The sequence below is a fragment of the Athene cunicularia genome (assembly GCF_003259725.1).
Source record: "Athene cunicularia isolate RWA chromosome 2 unlocalized genomic scaffold, athCun1 chr2_part1, whole genome shotgun sequence".
Taxonomy (NCBI): domain Eukaryota; kingdom Metazoa; phylum Chordata; class Aves; order Strigiformes; family Strigidae; genus Athene; species Athene cunicularia.
The window spans coordinates 120297031-120318291 of record NW_020799095.1 but is presented as its reverse complement, the minus strand read 5'-3'; the positions used below and the strand labels follow the sequence as shown (position 1 = coordinate 120318291).

Here is a 21261-nt window from a genome sequence, read left to right as displayed (position 1 = left end):
GCTATAATAATTCTTCTTGGCTACTTACAGGTCTTTCCTGGGAGGCAAACTAAATAATATGAATAGCATGAATTCAGCTTGATTTTCTTATTGATTATCCTTTTTTATTTCAAGTTGAGAAAATAATTTTCTAACTGCTTGGTTAAATTCATCAGCATTTAAAAATTGACTTCCTTCTATATTTTTTCATTAAGCTACAACAAGTTTTCTGATACTGCCAGTTATTCATTTGGGCTTTCTGTGAAATAGTTGTGACCATCTGGCAAACAGTTGCTTCTGGTGCAGACAAAAATACCAATGTGTAGCTCCCATTCTACAACTGCTTGGAAATGTTGACTCATTGACGTATTACAGTAAGTACAGAGCAGAATTTCTCAAAAAGCCCATGTTTACTGGAACATTTATATTATAGCAGGATAGAATCATTGCATGTGGAAAAGTGACAGGACTCTAACATTGTGCAACAGAAGATGTGGTGGAGAAATGTCCCTTTCTCATGTCCCTTTCTTCTTGTCACTGTGGTGGTTAGTAGAGATGCTCACAGCAACCATTCACACACGCTGGAGGTAGCCTCCGCTTCTCCCACCAAGAACTATCTTTGTTGTATGGCAGCAAGGGTCCACCTCTGCCCCCTTGCACAGGAACTCCCAGCAAATGTAAGATGGACTTTACAGATGAGAGAGGAGAGGAAGCAATGATATGCAGAAGAACAGAGGGGAAGCAAAGATGTGCAGAAGAACAAAAAAGACATCAGGAACAAATGGAGGAAAAAGTCAGAAATTTGATGTGGCAACTGTGTTTCCACATGGAACTCCAATCACCTGTCTACCCAAACTGAAGAAGTTGTGGTTATGACTGAAGTTGTAACTGTCTTGTTCTTTCCCTCACCCCAGGCTCTGCACTGCCCGAAGAAAGGGGCTCACCCTACTGCCTGGTCAGCAGAGAGGGGAGCTCGCTCACTGCTCAGACTCTGCAGCACCCAACGGGCTTCCCATGGGCTCCTGAGGAATTGGCTGGGGACCATGGACCAGACAGGGGACATGGAGAGCTGCTGGATGATGGTAAGGCCAGGCTGCAAGAAAGCATCCGGCCTGTGTGGAAAGGGAAGCTACTGTTGCATTCCTTTTTTTTTTTTTTTTTTTTCCAGATGTCTCCCTCAGCAGTTCTACATGTCCTTGATTTCAGAAGTGGCCTTACTTAATTTTATGTTCTGATAACCCCAACTGTAGGTATTGCAAGGCCTTTCTCTGTTACTGCTTTAGTGATTTTAAGGAACGGTTGTGCAAGTCTATCTCAAGCCTCTGAGTGACTTGGAGTCCTATCACAGTCAAAGTCTACTTGCAATTTAGTTCCAATTCTGAAAAATGGATAATGTCATTATTGCAAAATCTATATAAAGCTTGTTTAAACACCCCCCTGCTACCACCTGCAAAAAAAGGGATTATATAGCAAAGACTCTTTGTCTCCCTCATCAATTAAACAGATTTCTCAAATGGAACTTCCAAGTGTACCATTAGTTTTATGAGGAAAAAAAAAAGAATGTGTAATATAAAAACGTGCTTGTTCCCAACAAATGTAGCTAGGAACATTCACACTAGTAACATATAACACAACAGCAAGGAGTTAGACTGAATAAAAGCTGGTGGCTTTTTTATAATCACTTCCTGACACGGAGTACCCCATTAGAATGAGATAGCAATCTGTTCCCAAAGACCCTGGTCAAAACTTGAAAAAATGACCAGATTTATCAATTTATTATTATAAATACAATTAATGGAAGTTGTGTGCCTAAACTGCCTTTACAGCTTTCAGAACCTCAGGCTATGTTTTCTGCTTGGTGCTACTTTTGCAATGTTTAGGTCAGAAAAAACAAGTAAATTTTGAGTGACATTTTTTTCTTGTTGAGGCAGGACAAACAAATCAAAAAATGAAGGCTGTCAGAGGTACTTTTACTATGTAAATTAATTTTATTCAAAACAGATTAAAAAAAACTAACAAAGCTTGCCTAACTACATGAGGTAGTACATGTAGCAAAACAGGAGGCGGAATATAGTATTCTGAAATATGAAGAATATGAGTAAGTTCACAAGTTGGAAGGAAATAAATTCAACAACAGAAACAAAACATACCAAAAATAAAGTTTAACAGCTTTTCTGTTTTAAAGCACCAATACACTTTTCATAGAAAGAAACATAGTATCACCACTACATGTTCTTCATATACCATAATATGGTAAAATTAATGCACAAGGCTGTTCAACATAAATGAATTTTTTTAAATCGTGACACAGCAAATGATACAATTGTCACTGGGCTCCGTACCACTATACTTCCTGGCCTGCAGGAGTATTTGCCAGGTCATGAGGAGCAAGGTTAGCCTTTGTTACCATTTTCTTAAAGGTTTGTTTGAACATTTACCCTCATATTAATGTATAGTATATGGATACCATGTACAGTTTAAGGCCTCAAGCTTGCAAATTTTTATGTATGTGTATAATTCTACGTTTTTGCTGAAACCCGATTTAGGTAAATTGAAGGAGTCACATGACTAAAATAAAGCATGTATATGTGAAGAACTGCATTGCAGAACTGATGGCTTATTCCTTAATTTCAGGTTATGCCACTTCTCAGTATTAAAATTTTCTCATATCCTTCAGGGTTATATAAGTCTATCTCTCACCCATCCCAAGATACCTGAATATCTGTGAAGGACTGGGCTATGAAGAATTGGTTATTTGAACTAAAGAGCTTAGCAGCATCCAATAAACATTTTATTAAAATATTTAAGAAATAATAAACATGAATGGCCCAGTGTCTTAAAAACACTTCCTTAGAGGAAAACATACTAATATGACCCAGGACTTCTCTGTATTTTATATTTTCCATTTTCTTTCAAAATAGGTATTTGTATTTGTTGTGATTAGTGTGAAATTGAAAACAGTCTAGCTCTTAATTTATGCTTGCACTGCTAATGCTATTGTAAATCATCAAAAAGTTATATATATATATTTATTTTACTTTAAGGCATGATTTATTATATTGCATTATTGGAATGGCTTCATTTATGTACATTGGAAATAAAAACTCAGGCCTCCCTATGGCATAGTTTTAAGGTTAATGTTAGTGGCATACATAAAGCACCATACAATAATATATTCAGATGAAGAAAACAAAGAACATTTATGAGCTTTGAATTAACTGTATAGGAGTAACTGCTAAGAAAATATAGCAATATTTAACACAGGATTCAACGTATTGTTATATATCATTATAGATTTTCAAATTAATTTTTCTCCCATGTTTACTTTTACAGATTTTTTCATTAAGATATATATATGTAATTTAAACTTTTTGGTGGAAAGCAGTATACATCTTCTGTACAATAATGTTACAGCTTTATACAAATTTTAGGAATCATAAGAAATGGTCTTTATCACACTCTTCCAAGTGCTCTGGTTTCACTTGCCTGTTTTAGATTTTCCTTGCTAGGCTCAAACAACAGCAAATACTCTGAATGCCTTGCTTCCTGGAGGATTCTGTAAACTGAAACATAAAAACATTCCTGATGTTATTTTAAAGATGGCAACACTCCAATGACTTTTTTTAATTGTTAAATATAGATCTAGGACCCTGCCACTTCTCTTGTGACTACTCATAACTTTAGCTATTACATTTTTTTTAAATGTCACAAAAAAAATAACATAAATTTCAGATCAATTTTTATTCCAAACAGCTTATTAGGAACAAATCATAACATAAAAAAAATAAATTAATCCTTTGTGATGAGGGATTCTGGTTTAAAGAATAAAGCTCTATGGAAGCAAAATATTATAAAATGTTTTTAGGAAAAAGAGCAAGCATGCATCTTACGCTCACTATTCTAACTGTATTCAGAAAGAACTTGAAAAAACTTGAACTTCAGAAAGAAATTTCTGTCTTATAAAATGAACTAGCATGTCGTATTTAACGGTGACATTGTTTTCTCTCTTTCAAACCCTATCTGAGGCATATCTGGGAAGGAAAGGTAAATGGAGGTGAAAGTAAGGAATAGCACAATAAAACAGGTTGCCTGCAATGGCATTACAATCCATTATCTTCTGCTTCACAGAAAACTTGCATGGGACCATTTTCCAAACCACTGACCTTCCAAACTTTACCAAGACAGTAAAGTACAAACAATGATTAAATTTGCAACACTTCTCCTGGCTGTATCGCTACTCATTGAAGAGATTTATATGGAGAACAAAAGTGTCAGTAAGGAAGCACTCTTTCTGAAGGAACTGGATGGTCATGGGGAGAGGCCAAAGAATATGTCAATTAAGTCAATCAACCACTGAGCAAAGGAAATCTGTATTTTACAAGTTTCCAGGTTTGTTGCAGGGTTTGAGGAAGAGACAAGAGATCTTTCCAATTAAAAATGAGAAAGAAATACTCTATATTTTCCTACTTCCAAGTTCTCTACAGAAACTTTTGGAAGTTTTTACCTCCATAAATTTCATGGAAAACCTATACTTTTAAAGGTAGAAATCATTCTTAGCTTTACAGGACTAGAAGACTGGTACAAGATTTCTTTTAGGTAATTTCTCTTTCTTCCTTTAGAACCTCGAGAACTCTTTCAGGGATTAAATTTAATCTTCAACATGCAGCCATGCGTTATCATCATAAAACACATGAATACACTGAATACAAATAAAGGAACTTTCACAGCATCTCCATGTCTTTCAGAAAAACACTGTTAAAAACAGTCAAACCATTAAAAAAAAAGAAATTTAAAAATATATTTTAATGATTGTGAATTTTAATGTTTGTGAATATTATTTATAATCCAGGCTCACTGGTTCTACACGATGTAAATTAGTAATGAACATTTCATCACGAACAGTGATACTGTTATCAGCTATTAGTACACATCTATTGCAGATCTTCTAACCTGGACTGAATAAATCAATAATGTTAGTTTTAAAAAAATCCCAAAGAAAGAAAAGGCAATTTTCTTATCAAATATTGTGTGCAACAGAACCAGCAAAGTAAACAAGAGGGTTATTTTATTTCATAAGCAGCTTTTTAGAGTAATGATTTATAAGCTTAGAGGAGGCAGGCAGCACTGGTACCACAGCTTCTCCAAAGTCACCACAGCTGTTACACAAGCTCTGTAAATCACCCATGTTGGCTTATTTGGTTTCTAGCACTGCCCTAGGTACAAACAGACACAATGCAAGACTTTGTAAATCTTATCGAGGTGAAGGGTAAAGTGTAATCTTTGAAACTGGGCTCCGTACCTTTCTGAATATATTCCATTTTGAAAGGAAGCAACATAAACCTTTCTTTTGTCTACTGGCATAACATCAACATAACCACCCTGATTGCGGACTACACCAGCATGTACTGCTGCCCGGCAGATACTGGACATCTAAGAAAAAAATGAGGAAAAGATTAGTTTTCATTCATCCTTTTATTTCAAAATTGTTTAGAAGAAAAATAATACAGACATTTAGAACAAGTTATAGGAAACATAAAATAATTATATTTAATTCATAATTAATTTTATGAATCTTAAAGTATTTAACCAATTTTACAGGAATTAGGCAGTTTATAGGAATATAGAAACTGCTTCTTCAAAGACCTCCTGCAGCATAACCCCCAAAATCATTTATTTCAGGCTATTTCAGATCAAAGATCAGGAACATGTTTGAATTCTTGAGCCTTTCATTTTGAAAGGCTCAAATCAGCCTTCACTTCAAGAGTACAGAGGTAGTAAAACCCAAACTTTAGTCAGTTATTATAGACCAGGAAATTCGGTTTAAACCCCAGCTAGAGCCAAACAGGGGAACAGTACAACAGCAATGACACGCTGGAGTCATATGTTTCTAGGAGGATGTCCTACCTGAAAGGTGAGGGATAGACTGCAATAATTCTATCTCCAAGTGCAAAACCTCAAACAGCAGAGAAGTGATACATATTCAAAGGGAACCTTACAATCTCCTATCCAGGCATGGACAAATACTAAAAGCTAATTAGATTAGAGGTCTAATGTGAGCATCAAACATATAGAGATCTAAAATCATTCCTTAGCTATGGCAGTCAATTAATGGCAGACTAATGGCTTTAGTTCCTCAAATATGATTGAGGAAATAGAGTCAGGAGGTGAAGACTCCAATTGCTACTAAAGAATAATTTTTAAATCAGTGTCTAATTCCATAGACTATTCAGGCAAAATTATGCAGCACTGTGGGCCCCAGGCCTTGGGAACAACAATCCAGGTCGATGCAAACAGAAACCCACCGCCAGTGAAGGCAGAGTTGGTATGTGAACTCTTATAGGAGTTCGACTCCTACAAATCGATGGGCCCTGATGTTATACACCTCAGGGTTTTAAGAGAGCTGACTGACATTGTTGCAAGACGACTATCCCTAATTTTGTGAAGTCATGAAGACAGGGGAACATCCCAGAAAACTGGAAGAAGGCCAGTGTCAACCCCATCTACAAGAAGGGCTTAAAGGAGGATCCCAGAAATTATAGGCCCATCACTCTTGCTTCAGTCCCTGGGAAAGTTATGGAATGAATCCTCCTGGGGGCTATCACAAGTCAAATGAAACACCTGATAGGGAAAAGCCAGCACTGATTCATCAAGGGCAAACTGTGCTTAACAAACCTGATCACCTCCTACAACAAAGTAACCTGCTCAGTTGATGTGGAGCAAGCAGTGGCCATTGTCTACCTGGATTTCTCAAAGGCTTTCGATAGGGTTCCCCACAGCCTCCTCCTAGAGAAACTGATACGTTACTGTCTAGACAAGAGGTCTGTGTGGTGGGTGGGGAACTGGCTGACAGGCTGCACCCAGAGGGTGGTGGGAAATAGATTCTGTCACAAGTGGGGTGCCCCAGGGATTGACAGTGGGCCCAATGCTGTTTAATATCTTCATGATCTGGATGATGGGATCAAAGTGTATCCTGATGAAGTTTGCCAATGATACCAACTGAGTGGGGAAGTGGACACTTTGGAAGGGAGAGACACCCTGCAGCCACCTGGATAGGCTGGAAGAGTGGGCTAACAAGAACATTATGAAGTTCAACAAGGACAAATACAAGATCTTGTACCTGGGAAAACATAATCTAGGAGTGCAGCACAGGTTGGGATCTACCCAGCTGGGGAGCAGCTCTATGAAAATGAACCTGTGGGTCTTGATGGACAAGTTCAACATGAAGTGAACAGTGTGCAGCAGCAGAAAAGAAAGCCAAGAGAATGCTGGGCTGCATCAACAAGGGCATCACCAGAAGAGATAAAGAAGTCATTATCCAACTCTGCTCATCGCTTGTCAGGCCACACCTGGAATACTGTGTTCAGTTTTGGTCCCCACTACACAAAAAATATGTAGCCAGGCTGGAGTGGGTCCAGAGAAGGGCCACAGAGATGATCAAAGGACTGAGAAGCCTGACTGACATATGAGGAAAGGCTGAGAGAGATGGGTTTGTTCAGCCTTGAGAAAAGAAGGCTTAGGGAAGACTTTATCACCATGTTCCAGTATTTAAAAGGTGGCTACAATGAAGACAGAGACTCCCTTTTTTTAAGTCATATGGAAAAGATGAGTGGTAATAGGTACAACTTGCTCAGGAGATCCTGACTGGACATGAGGAAAATTTTTCACAATGAGAACAATCATGCATTTGAATAATCTCCCCAGGGAAGTGGCAGATTCCCAAACATTGGATATATTTAAGACTCAGCTGGATAAGGTGCTGGGCTATCTTGTCTGGACTGTGCTTTTGCTAAGAAAGGTTGGACATGATGATCCCTGAGATCCCTTCCAACCTAGTATTATATAATCTTATAATGCTACTAAAGTTTTCTGTGAAGTTAACAGCAGTTTCAACTGAGTAAAACCTACATTCTCCAGCCACTAATTCCTTTCATGAACCTATGTAGTATAAATAATATCCACAGAAGGATTGCTCAGTGACAATCTTGATTATGTTCATTTAAATAACTGATTTAAATTTGCAGTCCTCTACTACTCTTTTAGCATTTTAATATTAATCACCAGAAGAATGGAACTCCTTAGATACTCCAGAATATAGGTCCCAATCTTCAATGCACAGCAAAGTGTAGTTCCAGCTACAGCAAATCTCCACTTAAAGCCAAGTTGTTTTGTAGAGAAGTCTTCACTGCAATACGTATCTTCACAACCAGCCTTAAAATCTTAGTCAATATCAATAGCTGGTCACACAGGCCACTATTTAAACAAGAAATGCATTTCTTCCAGTTATAATTGAAAGAATTTATATCTGTTACCATAGCTATTTTGTAATTTCAATGCTATATAAAATCAGGAATTTAAAATAGCAATTATTTTCCTACTCTCATTCCAAGCACAGAACTTGCCAATTTCACCGTTACATAGTCTGTCTTTTAATGTTACAATTTTTCTAGGAGTAAAGATTTGAAATTGTTTATGCAAAGAATCTTTTGCAAAGACACTTGAGTTTTTCTCTTCACAGTGCTGGCTGCAGTTTTTGAACATGCCAGAAGAGATGCCATTTATCCTCTTCTGTACTTTTTCTCCTCCTCCCAAGGCTGCAAAACTGTTGTTATATTCTGGACACCAGTAGTTGCCTTATTTTGGGGATTATATCATCTTTTATGTTTTCATACTAGGAGAGCAACTAACGATCAGACTGATCATGTGCAATTTCAGATATAGGGGGGGAAAATGGCCTCTTCAGTACAGGATTAGGTTTACAAGCAATTAACTACAGTGAAGAACTAGAAGAAAATTATTAATTACTAGTAATATAGTAGCAACTTGGTTTTCTGTTCACATTGGAAATATAAATAAAGCTAGAGGTACAATCAGAGAAAATAAAGATCAAAGTTTGCCACATCTGTAATAGTAACTAAAAGGCTACACTTTGTGTACATCATTAAATAGGTTGATACTCTCATAATTACATTTGAAGGTAGCTAAGATACTGGCTGTTCCAATGTTATTTGAAAGTTTCTAGTCAAGAAAAAAATGAAAGTCAAGGGATGGAGATTTTTACAGAAGAGGATGATGACTTTTGGAAACTATGTCCAGTAAAGGATGGGGTCATTGTTAGGTGTGGTACCAGAACTGGCTACTGGATCAGTGATGTATGACTAGGCTAATTCACAACATTTTAAAGCTAAAGGCAAGATGCTTATATGGGATATATGAAAAAGAAGGGGTCAGAAGAATGGAATTGATAAAGTCAATCCATGGGCAATTTTCAGATAAAAATTAAATTGATATTCTGTTGCTGCTTTTCAGATGAGACTGGAGAACAAATGTGCATAGTATTTGAATATATGAACAATTACATGAGTACAAATTCATAATTATGAACTAACTTGTAAGAACAGAAATTAATAAATGCATATAGTTTTAAGAATATCTACAGAATATGATGTTTTTGAGAAAGTATTATCTGCTTTGAGCCTTCAAGAACTTCTCATTGGCTTGGGAATCTTCATCTAAATGGAATCAGATTCCAGTACTGATGCCATAATATTTCCTACAAAAATATAATTCCTTAATACTATTACAATTATACTAATACAATTCCTTAATAATATTATGTCATACTGATCACACTTCATTGAACTGTTAAGGTGAACCTCCTGTTAATTTAAGCAGAACAGGATTCCACATTTAGGTATGTCAAGAATTTCAGCATATTATTGGTATTTTAAATTAACAGCCTGATGCCACTTTCTGGAAGTCTTCATCATCGATCTGGGTCTACAACTTTGATGAACTCACTCCAAAGGATATATAAGGTGGTAATTTTAAGTTAACATAAACATTTCATACAGCATTATATGACCCTGCTTTATTGCTGTGCTGTGAACCCACTGAAATTCGTTAGTATTTAACAGGTCATAGAATCTGAATACTAAGCTGCTTAATTAGTTTCCTTCTCCAGCTACTCAGCAAAATACCAAATATCTACCACAGCATAGCAGTACTCTGCAGAGGCATTTTAACCACAAGCATCTCTCCCTCACCATCACTGGACTATAGATCTATTTAATATCTTTTTTACATCTTGTTTATATTTTACCATAGCAGAGACTTATGAATACTTTTGCACAAGTATTAAGGAAAATATTTCCATGTATGGTTAGTGAGACAAAAATTAATATGGCCAAAGTCCTCAGATGGTATGAAATTATACAGGTCCATCAAATTCTTTAGATAAAAGACCTTTGTTCTCTAGGACTCAAAAGGAAGTTCATTGTTTTTTGTAGAATTGCTCAATCAACACCCATAATGTAGAGTCACTACTGGTAAGAGACCATCTTTGAGAAAATGTTGTCTACTGTGAAAACAGCAGGGTAAATATAAACCTTAATCTCTTTAGAAATTCTTACAAGGCAAATGGAATGTGGTTAAGAACTTCTACCATATACACATCTAAGGCATGTCCATTAAAATGTAATTTTACCAAAAAATCTGCAAGTGAAAGATTTTGCAACTGAACTATTGTAGGCTCTCCTTCTCTCTATGAAAATGTTTGGTATTTTGGTACCTTGACAATCCAGGGACTAACAGCAACAACACAGGATAATCTCTATACAAGCAGGTGCTGCAAAATTATCACAAACAGAGTTCAGGCAATCACATTAGGCCTGACATGATTCAGTTCTTGAGAAGGTTTTTATTTTATTTCACAAATTGTCATATTGAAAAGTGCTTTAAAAGCACAGATATTGATAAAATACTTGTCAACATGACACAATTCTGAAATTACAGAAACAAGACTCAAAAAGCTTTAGAGAAAATGAATTAACCAAAGTTGAAAGGTGGAGCCACCTCTTCAGCACAAGACAGGAGGAAACTCTCATTTTTCCTGGTTTCACAACAAAACAAAGCATTGCCATGTGGGAACTCTTAGCTACGAGTCCAGCAGGGACACAAAGCACTAAGGTGGCGATATGTTTGGGCCATATAAAGAATGAGTAATTTGTGTTTCTGTCTGCTGAGAATGACACATATGTTCATACCATAATAGCTCTATTCAGAAAAGAAACTAATTGTAACGTAAACTCAGAATAAGAGGTACTTTTGTTCTAAAAAGCTTGCAATCTACCTCAAGACAAGTGAAACAAAAGAAGATCGACTGAAAAATAGAAGGTATAGAGCACAGAGGGATGGGTATTACATGAAAATTCCCCACAAACATAAGTTTATAGATGCTGACTACATGAACCATGCCTATCATATATCTGCCACAGACAAGAAAATAGCTGGAAGAAAGGAGGATAAAGTAAAGGGGAGGGTTGTTTCAATTGAGTTACGGACAACTATTGCAATGTCAAAGGAAAAAAAAAATGGGAGGTAAAAAGAGTAAAAATTCTGTGAGGCACCATTGATATACCAGAGAACAACCCTTCTCAGGACAGGGAGGATAAGAAGTCACCGTAAAATATAAAATTAGTTTAAGAATGAATATCTGATCAGACCAAAGCCAGGAAAGGCAAGGTTTAACTAGATTCTCATGTATACTACAAAAATGGTTTAGTAAACATATCTCTGTTACATCTATTAATGTTATTTGCTTTTTTTCTTAGTATCTCTGCAAAATCTTCTTCTGAATGCAAGTGGCCTAAGAAGCAGTGCAGATAAATAGCCACGTGCATATATGCATTCATCCACATATATATATACACATTTTTGAAACAAAACAATTTGCAGGAAATGTCACAAAAATCTGTTTTGTGAAATCAACTAAATAGATCATGAACTGCAATTTCAAATACTTTTGCTATGACAAGTGGGCAAATTAATTCTCTGTGTCTATGAACAAATCTGTTTGTGAATACATGAAAAACTGCAAAAGAGAACACACTTATTAAATAGATTATTCTCTATAAATACTTCATCTGAAATTAGTTCAGTAATATATTATTATGCACAAAATCCCCAACCAGATTATTTAATGAAAATCTCAATAAAAAGTATCTTAGTTTTAAAATAATTTAAAAGTTAGCAACAAAGGAACATTGTTGAAAATCACAGATTGCTAATGCCATTGATTATAACATCTGTACAAATGTGGGTAGGACACATCTGTCTACATCGGAGCTAGATGTTCTAAGACCATACTGTAGGAAATGGAGAGGAATAGACAACTCTGTTAGGCAATTCATCTCATACTGAAGTAAACACTCTGAAAAGGTCAAACAAATTCTGCTCTGTAGATGCCTATTTATCTCCTTTACCACTGTACTGTATGTACTACGAATACTATAAACATAACCTAGAATAGCACCTTCAGTGTAGATATCTACTCTGACAGAATCTGAAGTTGGTAGAGTTGACTCCTATCCCTCGTTTCTTACCTGTATATACATCCATTTTTTCCTGAAAGAAGTATGGCTTCACACATTTCTATACAATGGAGATGAATAATGAGATAGTACATTGGAAATAATTTTGAAGCATAACTCTAATACTTATTAAAGTCAGCCGTGACTTCTCTAACCAAAGCAAATACATATTCTGAGATGTTCTCCTGCATACGTTAAACAGAAATGGGTCTTCTTTCCCGTACAACAAAGTCTATTCTAACTGGGAAACTGACTGTAGCTTTTGATTGCAACCGCAGAACTGAAAGAAAACTGTCTTCCACAAAATGGATTTTCACTGAATCTATTTTGACTGCCCGTCTTATACACATTAAGGACCAAGTTCCACATGCACAAATCAATTATTTTCCTGAACTGGAAGTACTTCTTACACATGTAACACTAGAATCATAGAATGGTTTGGGTTGGAAGGGATCTTGAAGATCCTCTTGTTCCAACCCCCCTGCCATGGGCAGGGACACCTTCCACGAGACCAGGTTGCTCAAAGCCCCGTCCAACCTGGCCTGGAACACTGCCAGGGAGGGGCATTCATAACCTCTCTGGGCAACCTGTTCCAGTGCCTCACCACCCTCACAGAGAAGAACTTCTTCCTTATATCTAATGTAAATCCACCCTCTATCAGTTTAAAACTGTTACCCCTCATCCTGTCACTACACTCCGTGCTAAAGAGGCCCTCCCCACCTTTCCTGTAGGCACCCTTTAAGTAATACTTATGTACAAGAGTGTTTTCAGGACAAGTTACTCAGGTAATCTAACACATATTAGTTAGTTGCAAAATAATGACAAATAAATATTTGCATATTATTGTCACACAATTCAAAGCACTGGAAAGTAGTGAAAGTCGTCATCTGACCCAGCTAATTGCCATACTATTCCTTATGACAGCTAAAAGACCGTTAAAACATGCAGTTTACTGTCAGAAATGTGAACTTCTCTCTCTTGCCCCTACATCCTGTCTTCTCCATAGAGGGATGACAAAGGAAACACATAAAAAAGGATTCTCTTTACATTCTTTCTATCCACTTCAGAACTAAACATGATGTAGAAAAGACAGATAAAAAAATTGACTAGGAAACAGAACAACCAAAAAAATCCAGTATTAGACTGTTAAAATAATATGACAATGTGAGATACTTTACACAAATATATCAAAATCCTGCTGCAAATATTTACCTATCTACAAAGATAAGAAATATCCAAAATAATGAGACTGTGGACATTTATTTTCAGAATTTTTTTTTTGTTTAGTTTAATCTGATAGAAGTTATGGTTGCATCAGGGTCTAAAGAGGAATATTTTAAATGGGTATACACTGTCAATAGTGAATAAATCAGTGAGAATTTTGGTTAGAAGTTGAAAATACAGGTCCAGACACTACTGAAGCCTACAATGAGTTTTCAAATAGCATTCTGTATCTTCAGCAGCTGAGTACTACTATCTTAAATGGGAGCCTCTGAAAAAGAACTTCTGAAAAGACTGTAAAAAATCGGCATACAAAGGAAAACTGGATATTTATATTATATCTTATTATCTTTACATTTTAGCTTTTCATGGGATTTTACTTTTCATTATATAATGCAACATAAATCAGTATACTTACATCAGAATAAATTCGTGTTCCAATTACACGAGCATAGTGTGGATTTGCCTGCATACAGTTGCGTGGACAATACACCCTGAAATATCAAACATAAGCCACATACAGTTAAGAATGCTATGAGTATTACTGTATCATATTCAATATCAGCATTATTGACTATTAATCAGTTTGATGATGCATATGTATGTATCTATACTGATACTAAAAGTGTCAGGTTTTGAAGTTTTGACAATATGGATGAAAGCATTGTTGATGTAAGTTGTGGTTCATAATAACAAATTTCAAGAGGTCTGGTCTTCTTCCCTTTGGATAAACAGAGAGTATTCTTGTTCAACATATGTGAGGCCAGTAGCAAAGCCAGTGAGAAGAGAGGCTGTTCACTCTTATATTATTATCTGTTTCTACAGCATCCTATACAAACTGTACAGTTGAGTATCTTCTCAGGAGAGGCAGATCTGAGGACCTGCTATGATGCTGATGACCTAGTGATGTAAGCCAATTCAGCAACTTATAATGAGGGTGAGCGCTTGGCATCTGTGGCTAAAGTGAAAAACTTTGGAAAGTAATGAGATTCCTAGCTAATTCGAGATCAGAAAGCTACTGAAATAAAGACTATCTTTATTCAAATACATTTTGTAATATTTGAGAAAAACTCTCCCTGTGATTCATGCCTGCTGTAACTCCAAAATGCACAGGAGAACCATGTGGGAAGCTAACAGTAGCACAGAAGGTGTCAAGCATCTTATTTGGTAATTGCGAGATGCTACAAGGAAGAAGTGTTAGCTCTAGGTCTACTCTGAGCTGTTTCATTTAAAAAATGGGTCATGCTCTAATGGTTTAAGAGCCACCCTACATGGGGCAGCCTGGGCAAGCATTCTTCTCCGGTATCCTACCCACGCTCCAATCGATATTCGGCATGTCACACCACTGGGGCATGCTACAATCTTACCAGATGGGTAATCCAAACAGGCTGATGGAGCTCCAAAAGAGGTTTTTGTGCGAAGGAAGCAAGATGTCAAACAAGTCTTTTGAAGACCTGGTGATTTATGATTAGGGCATGATTGTGCAATCAATGCCATAGCTGATTACTGCTTGTAACTCCTGAGACCACTTTTTCAGAATTAAGTTAAGAGCATGCACAAAACCTTGAATGAATTACTGCTGTTGTGAAGTTCCTTGTATTGATGCACCAGAATTAATCAGTAATTTTTAACCTTATTTTTATTTTTAAATTTTCTTAAAGACAGACCCTCTTTTTCTCTTAATGAAGCTAGTTTTAGTTTTTAATAATGAAGAAAGAAAGAAAAAGATAGAAGTATGTGATTGTACCCATCCATTCCTGCACTCCACTCCTTCACTTACTTCTCCACATCTTCCAGCTAGAAAGCCAGGAGTCATAGCCAAACACCAAACAAGTCCACAGACCCAAGTGCTACATGAAGGGATGTTTTCCTAGCAGTTCTGGCTTTGTACTTGCTTCCTGTATTGGCTGTAGGATTGCTATGAAAGTAATCCTGTGGATATCTCCAGCTTAGCTTGCGGTAAATCATGCTACAGTGTATTTACCTTTGACTCATCTATGGTTTTAAGAACTGTTACCAATTTCCTTCCTCAAAATACTGTGGCACAGGCTCCTTTCGAAGAGTTAAAACATAGACTTCAAATAAATGGCACATATATATAAAGCTGCTAACTGTCCTGCAGACCACAATTTACCTTAACTGTACATATTTCAATTCTTTTGCAAACTTACTTGTTCACTCTATCCTCCAGAACTCTCAAACAAGTTGATAAATTCTATGATAAACATCTGCATCATATTCTTTTATTGTATCTGTTTAACAGGCAAATAAATTGAAATAAAATGTATTTTGCCCAAGGTGCAGAGACATGTGGACAATAAAAAATAAAAATGTAATTTTCTCTGCAGTCTAACCTACGACAATTTCACTACGATTTGCCAAGGGGCCAAAAAAGATCTTTATGGGCAAAAGAATGTGAGAGTCCTAATGAAAAAGCCTGTAGATCATCTTTACTTACCTGGCCTTCTGACTTAGACCAAAGACTAAAATACCGCTAAAACATTTCTGGCTTCACATTTACAGCTACTGTTGTTACCTCTATCAATGACAAGTACATGTAATTAGTCACTGACAGAAGATATGACAGCACTTTAAATTAATAAAACTCAGAAGAATTTTACCTTGGACAGTGTGAGGCTGGTTTTTGAAATGGGCACAGTTGTTCCACTGTTGTTTCACAGGTGATAGCTTGAACTGAAAAAAGTAAAACAGAAACAAATAAATGTGTGCTATTTAGAAAAAAAACATGATTCAAAGTAGTACTGAGTTTGTAAGAAATAAATGCTAACCTGCTACTTTAGAGACAGTGAAGGAGTTAGCAGACTGGTATTTTCTGAAGAAGAAATAATAGAAATAGTCAGTAAATAATATATCTCAGTGATTTTTTTTTTAACTAGAAGAATTTTTATTAGAGAATCTAGAAATAAGCTTGAGACATTGTCCCCAATCAATTTTTACTCACTGCACCCCCTTTCCCCAGCTGTGAATCTGTTTATTGCAATGACACATTTACTTTTGTTTGAATCTGTTTGAAAACCAGGAATGCATGTTAAACTCTTTCAGTAATCTAATTTGTTAAAAGAATAAGTGTGTTAGGAACAAATTACGCCGTCTATTTTCCCCTCAAAATATAGCAACCAAAATCTGTGGTTGCTCAGAAGCATCCATCTACCAGAAGAGATCATTCACTTATTCCTAAAGGTTCCTTCCTACAAACAGCTCTAACACTGGAAAGAGTTTCTCTTGGCAACCTTTTTGAAAAATTTCATTAAATTTTACTTTTGGATCTTGTGCCTGTGTTAAATTACCACCAATATCACTAAAAACCCTGTATAACATGTAACAGTCTGTTTTTCTTAGTAACTATGTAGTTACCCAGATGTATCCATTTCCTGTTATAAAAAGTCAGGTATAAACATCCTAGTGTTTACATGACAATTGATGAACACTTCTACATTACTCCTCTTTATCTCCTATTTTCCTCTTTTAACTCACTGAATACACATCTGATTCTAGTATTTTTAATCTGTAAGAAAGAAATTGATGATGCTTTTGGCACCCATAAAGTTATACATGCCTTTAAAAAAAACCCCAAGGAAATTATTCCCTATTCACCTTTGGAGTAAATTACTTTTGTGTGCTCCACAGCACTGCAGTTTGTATTCAGAAACTGCTCACTTGCATTGGTTTATTTAGCTGTATGGCCCACCAATTTCACATTTGCTCATTTATTGGATTTCAATTTGCTTTCACTGAGTTAGATCATATTTCTATTGACCTAGCATTGTCAAATACTGATGTAGGAATAGTTAACTGTATTCTACTGTTGATTAGCTTGTTGAGATATTGTTAAAAATTATATCCTATACTACAAAAATGCAACAGTTGAAAAAACATCTGTATTAGCAATCCTGATTATAAATCCAAAGAGCTGAAGATGAGGAAGGTTGCCCTGTGTTGCACTGAGATTCCCTTTCGTGTCTCTGTTTTGCAGTATGCACTAGAGGTGAGATGCACTTCATTTCATCTGTTCATTGAAGAAATATGTAATTTATGCAAGGCTCCATCTAGAGATTACAGGTGAGAGGAAGGTAGCTGCAAGGTATCCCCAGTCTTTTTGATGGGACTTTTGAAGGTTGAAACTTTGGTACATCATCTTTATTTATCCCAAAGACTTTGATTTATAGACTGACTTATAAAGATGTTGCCTGATCACAGTATGTTGTAAATTCATTTTTAAAAGTGATCTCCTAAATACTGTAGGACATTAATGAAGAATTATGTCATCTGTGCACATACACAGCAGCAGGAGTTTCCTGAAATATACTTGCAGATAGGAAGGCACAGATCTGGTCGTTTAACATTCTTTTACTTATAAGGCATCTACATTTTTTACACAATATCTGAATCACAAAATCAAAACCAAAATGGTCATTACTGTTCAGCAATGATATGATTATCCATGCCCACAGCAAACAAAACAAAATGTTAATACCTTGCCCAGAGGATAGGTGCTAAACACACTCTGTAGACGGGACACTCACAGAGTTTTGTCTCACATGGCACAGAAACACACAGATTTCAAGTGATGGGAAAGCAATTCCTTCTATTCTGAAGATTTTCTACAGTTTAACTACTCCTGTATTTGTAAGAAAGCTTACTCCTAATATTATTGATATAATCAAGATTAAATTCTCTGTCTCAAAGCATTTTAAAAAAGAGATATTTCTCTGCATCTCCATTTTTAAGGGGGATAACTTAAACCACAATCAGTTCATCATATGATCCAAAGAAAAGCTTGATATCAATGCCTTAAGTGCTACCCAGGTAGCCCAAATTACAGGCCATTGAACTTAGTCTACGTGGTCACTCTTTCTCTCTATCTTGCATTAGGTAAATCTGTTGAAAAGAGAAATGATGACAGGTGTCATAGCATGTGGCGTTTGTTGGCACAGCACAGAGTGAGAGTACAACCTCTAATGATTACCTGTCTCCTTACCCTTGGGTTCATACCTGAGCCAAATGTATCACTCAGAAAAATTTTGTTTTCTTTCAGTTTGGTATTACTCCTACATTAACTGTTACACACATATTAACTATAGACAGAAATACAGACAACTCTGCAGCATACATTAAGATATAGTGAAGTGTAATTTGCAAATACTAGTAATATTTTAGATTCAAACATACTGATGATGTCCTGTCATTGGATAATTACATACGGAAACTGCCAAGTGTTCTCCACTTTTATGCAATGTTTTTTCTGTTTTTTCTACTTTTCTACTTTGTACCAGTTTTCTACAATAAACACATACACTTGCAAATGAATTGAGTAATCCAAATACTGAGATTATTTAACTACATATACTAATTTATTGCCCAAGTGATTTTGTAAATTACTTCATCTTCTTTCACCTCATTATTGCATCACTTTTCTGTCCTCCATTAAAGACTGGCTAAAGTTTCAGAATGGATTCAATACCTGTATATCCACATGCCTTTTTATAGCATTTTCATATTCCTTATGATAAGAAGTATGAACAAAATGTTATTACTGTGATATATGTTGTATGAAATAAAAAGAAACGGGTGAAAAACTTTCCATACATTTTAATTTTAAGAAAACTTACCCAATTGACTGTATGCCATTTCTATAAGACTTGATAAAGTAATTTTTCCTTCCTTGCCTAGTGACATCAACCCAACCACCTTCATTGTCTAGGATGCCATAATGTATGGCAGCTTTACAAATACTGGATTGCTGAAAAACAGAGCAGGAAAAGCAGTTCCATGTCAGACAAAGCCACTATTTCACATTAATTTTTGTAATGTGAAAGAAACAGGTTTTAATTACAATGTGTCATTAAAAACTTGGTAGTCTATTAAGTTTGATGTGGTCTATGTAGGTATTATTTCAAACGAAGAAAACACCTCACTCAGAGATAAACTATACTCATTTGCAATATACCTGTTCACAGTAGCTGTTATTTCCTACACTGTTTTTCAGTTTTACAGAGTAAATTAGATATATTTTCAGCTGGCATTAAGTTTACACAAGTAGGCCTACCTTACTGAAACTATTTGGGTAAGTGTATTTTTCCTTAAATCACATCTTTGCATACTTACACACAAATACATGGACATGAAAATTCTATTTCTGTGCATGTATAAGAAGTATGAAGTACATTTGGACTGTATGTGCAGAATAGCAGATGCAAAACTCAGATCATCTGATGATATCTTAAACACGGTGTAGGCTTTTATTTTTGGTGAACATTGATTTCATCAAAATCCATTCCTAATATGATTTTAACTAGTATTCCAACAGAAAAGACATTTCATTAACCATTCTAGTAGTACAAAAGCTAATTTAAAATATTTACCATTTCATAATGTACACTTCCAATAACTTTGGCTTTGCTATCCAAACAGCCAGCAGGACATTCATACCTAAGAAAACAAAATATAATTTGGTCTTAAATCCTGGGATTACAAAAAGGGAAAATATTCCACCTCACATACATATATAGCCTTTTAGAATAATCTCAAAATGAAAACTGTAAAATTTACCATACCTATTGCAAGTTGTTCCTTTGCACTGATCTCTTAGCCTTACTTCACATGAAACAATCTGAGCTAAAACAAACAAAGAGCAATTTCACTACAATGAATTTGATACTATACAATTCAAATTTGTTGACCACTTGCAAATCAGGTAAATTCCTTACACATTTGCTGTGTGCTTATTACTTCATTTTTCTCACTGTCATCAGCGCCTGTGGAGCCTGAGGGTGAGTGAGTTCTTGGCCGGCTTTGCGCTGTTGCATCCTGGGCTTTGGATCTCTGCCGTTCAATCTCATTGGTTTCCTCTTCTGGTTCGTGGGGAGAATAAGGCCTTTCTGAATCCTCTGTTTCAGAAAATGGGTAAAAAAACCAACCACATCTCTCAGGAAAAAAATCAGTGTTTGTGGAATATAAATCCCTTACCATGTTTCCGTAACATGGCTTTGTTCTCATAAAATGGTGGATGAATACAAGCAAGAAAGTAAGGCAAATATTCCATTGCTTTGTCAGACAAAGACCTCAAGATTAATAATACATCTTAAGTATGTTTCTGATGTTGACAAAAGGTAGACTTTTTCTAGCACGGGCAGCACAACTGAGGTATGCAAATGCTCTTAATGCTCCTGTTTTAGCATCTTTATGCGATCATAAAACAAACAGAACAAATATGGTATTTCTATTATACATTGGAAGGGTTTTACCAAGCTCACAGATAACTTGTAATTGAAGAAGTTAATTTCATAAAAACATACACCTGAAAATGAGGCCCTTCTATTCATACGTAATGAAAGTATTTTTGAAATACCCATCACTGCATCTACTTTTTTACTTAAGCAAGAACCATAAGAATAGTATTTGGGTAGACTGATACAGCTTTTATGGTCCATGTGAACTTTCAAAAGTTAATAACAAAAATTACTAAATTACTTGTACACAGAGTAAAACAAAAAGAAACAGCAGCTTCATAATATGCTGTGTTTCAATGAAATAAAACATGAATACCATTACAAGAATTCTAAGACATTAATAATCATCCTAGCTAACATTTTGTTTAATTACTAATGTCTTCTAATCTTGTTCTTGATTTTTCTTACAGTAATGCACATAGCTATGTCAGAGATAATGTTTC

The 21261-nt window shown here is 35.7% G+C and overlaps 1 protein-coding gene across 3 annotated transcripts in view; it reads right to left on the bottom strand.

Moving 5' to 3' along the window:
- Positions 1-2300: 2300 nt before the first annotated feature.
- The window catches only part of CRISPLD1 (cysteine rich secretory protein LCCL domain containing 1), a 44566-nt gene continuing 25605 nt past the window's right edge, over positions 2301-21261 (bottom strand). For 2 of the 3 annotated variants that reach the window (XM_026842055.1, XM_026842057.1), the window contains exons 6-13: positions 20297-20476; positions 20144-20204; positions 19952-20018; positions 19199-19329; positions 16358-16401; positions 16190-16262; positions 13987-14062; positions 5029-5409 (exon numbers count right to left, since the gene is read on the bottom strand). In XM_026842055.1, coding sequence (XP_026697856.1) covers positions 5182-5409; positions 13987-14062; positions 16190-16262; positions 16358-16401; positions 19199-19329; positions 19952-20018; positions 20144-20204; positions 20297-20476 — 860 coding nt within the window. In that variant the 3' untranslated portion in view covers positions 5029-5181. Of the gene's footprint in view, positions 3543-5028; positions 5410-13986; positions 14063-16189; positions 16263-16357; positions 16402-19198; positions 19330-19951; positions 20019-20143; positions 20205-20296; positions 20477-21261 lie in introns of those variants that run through there. The other variant, XM_026842056.1, reaches the window with a different exon arrangement.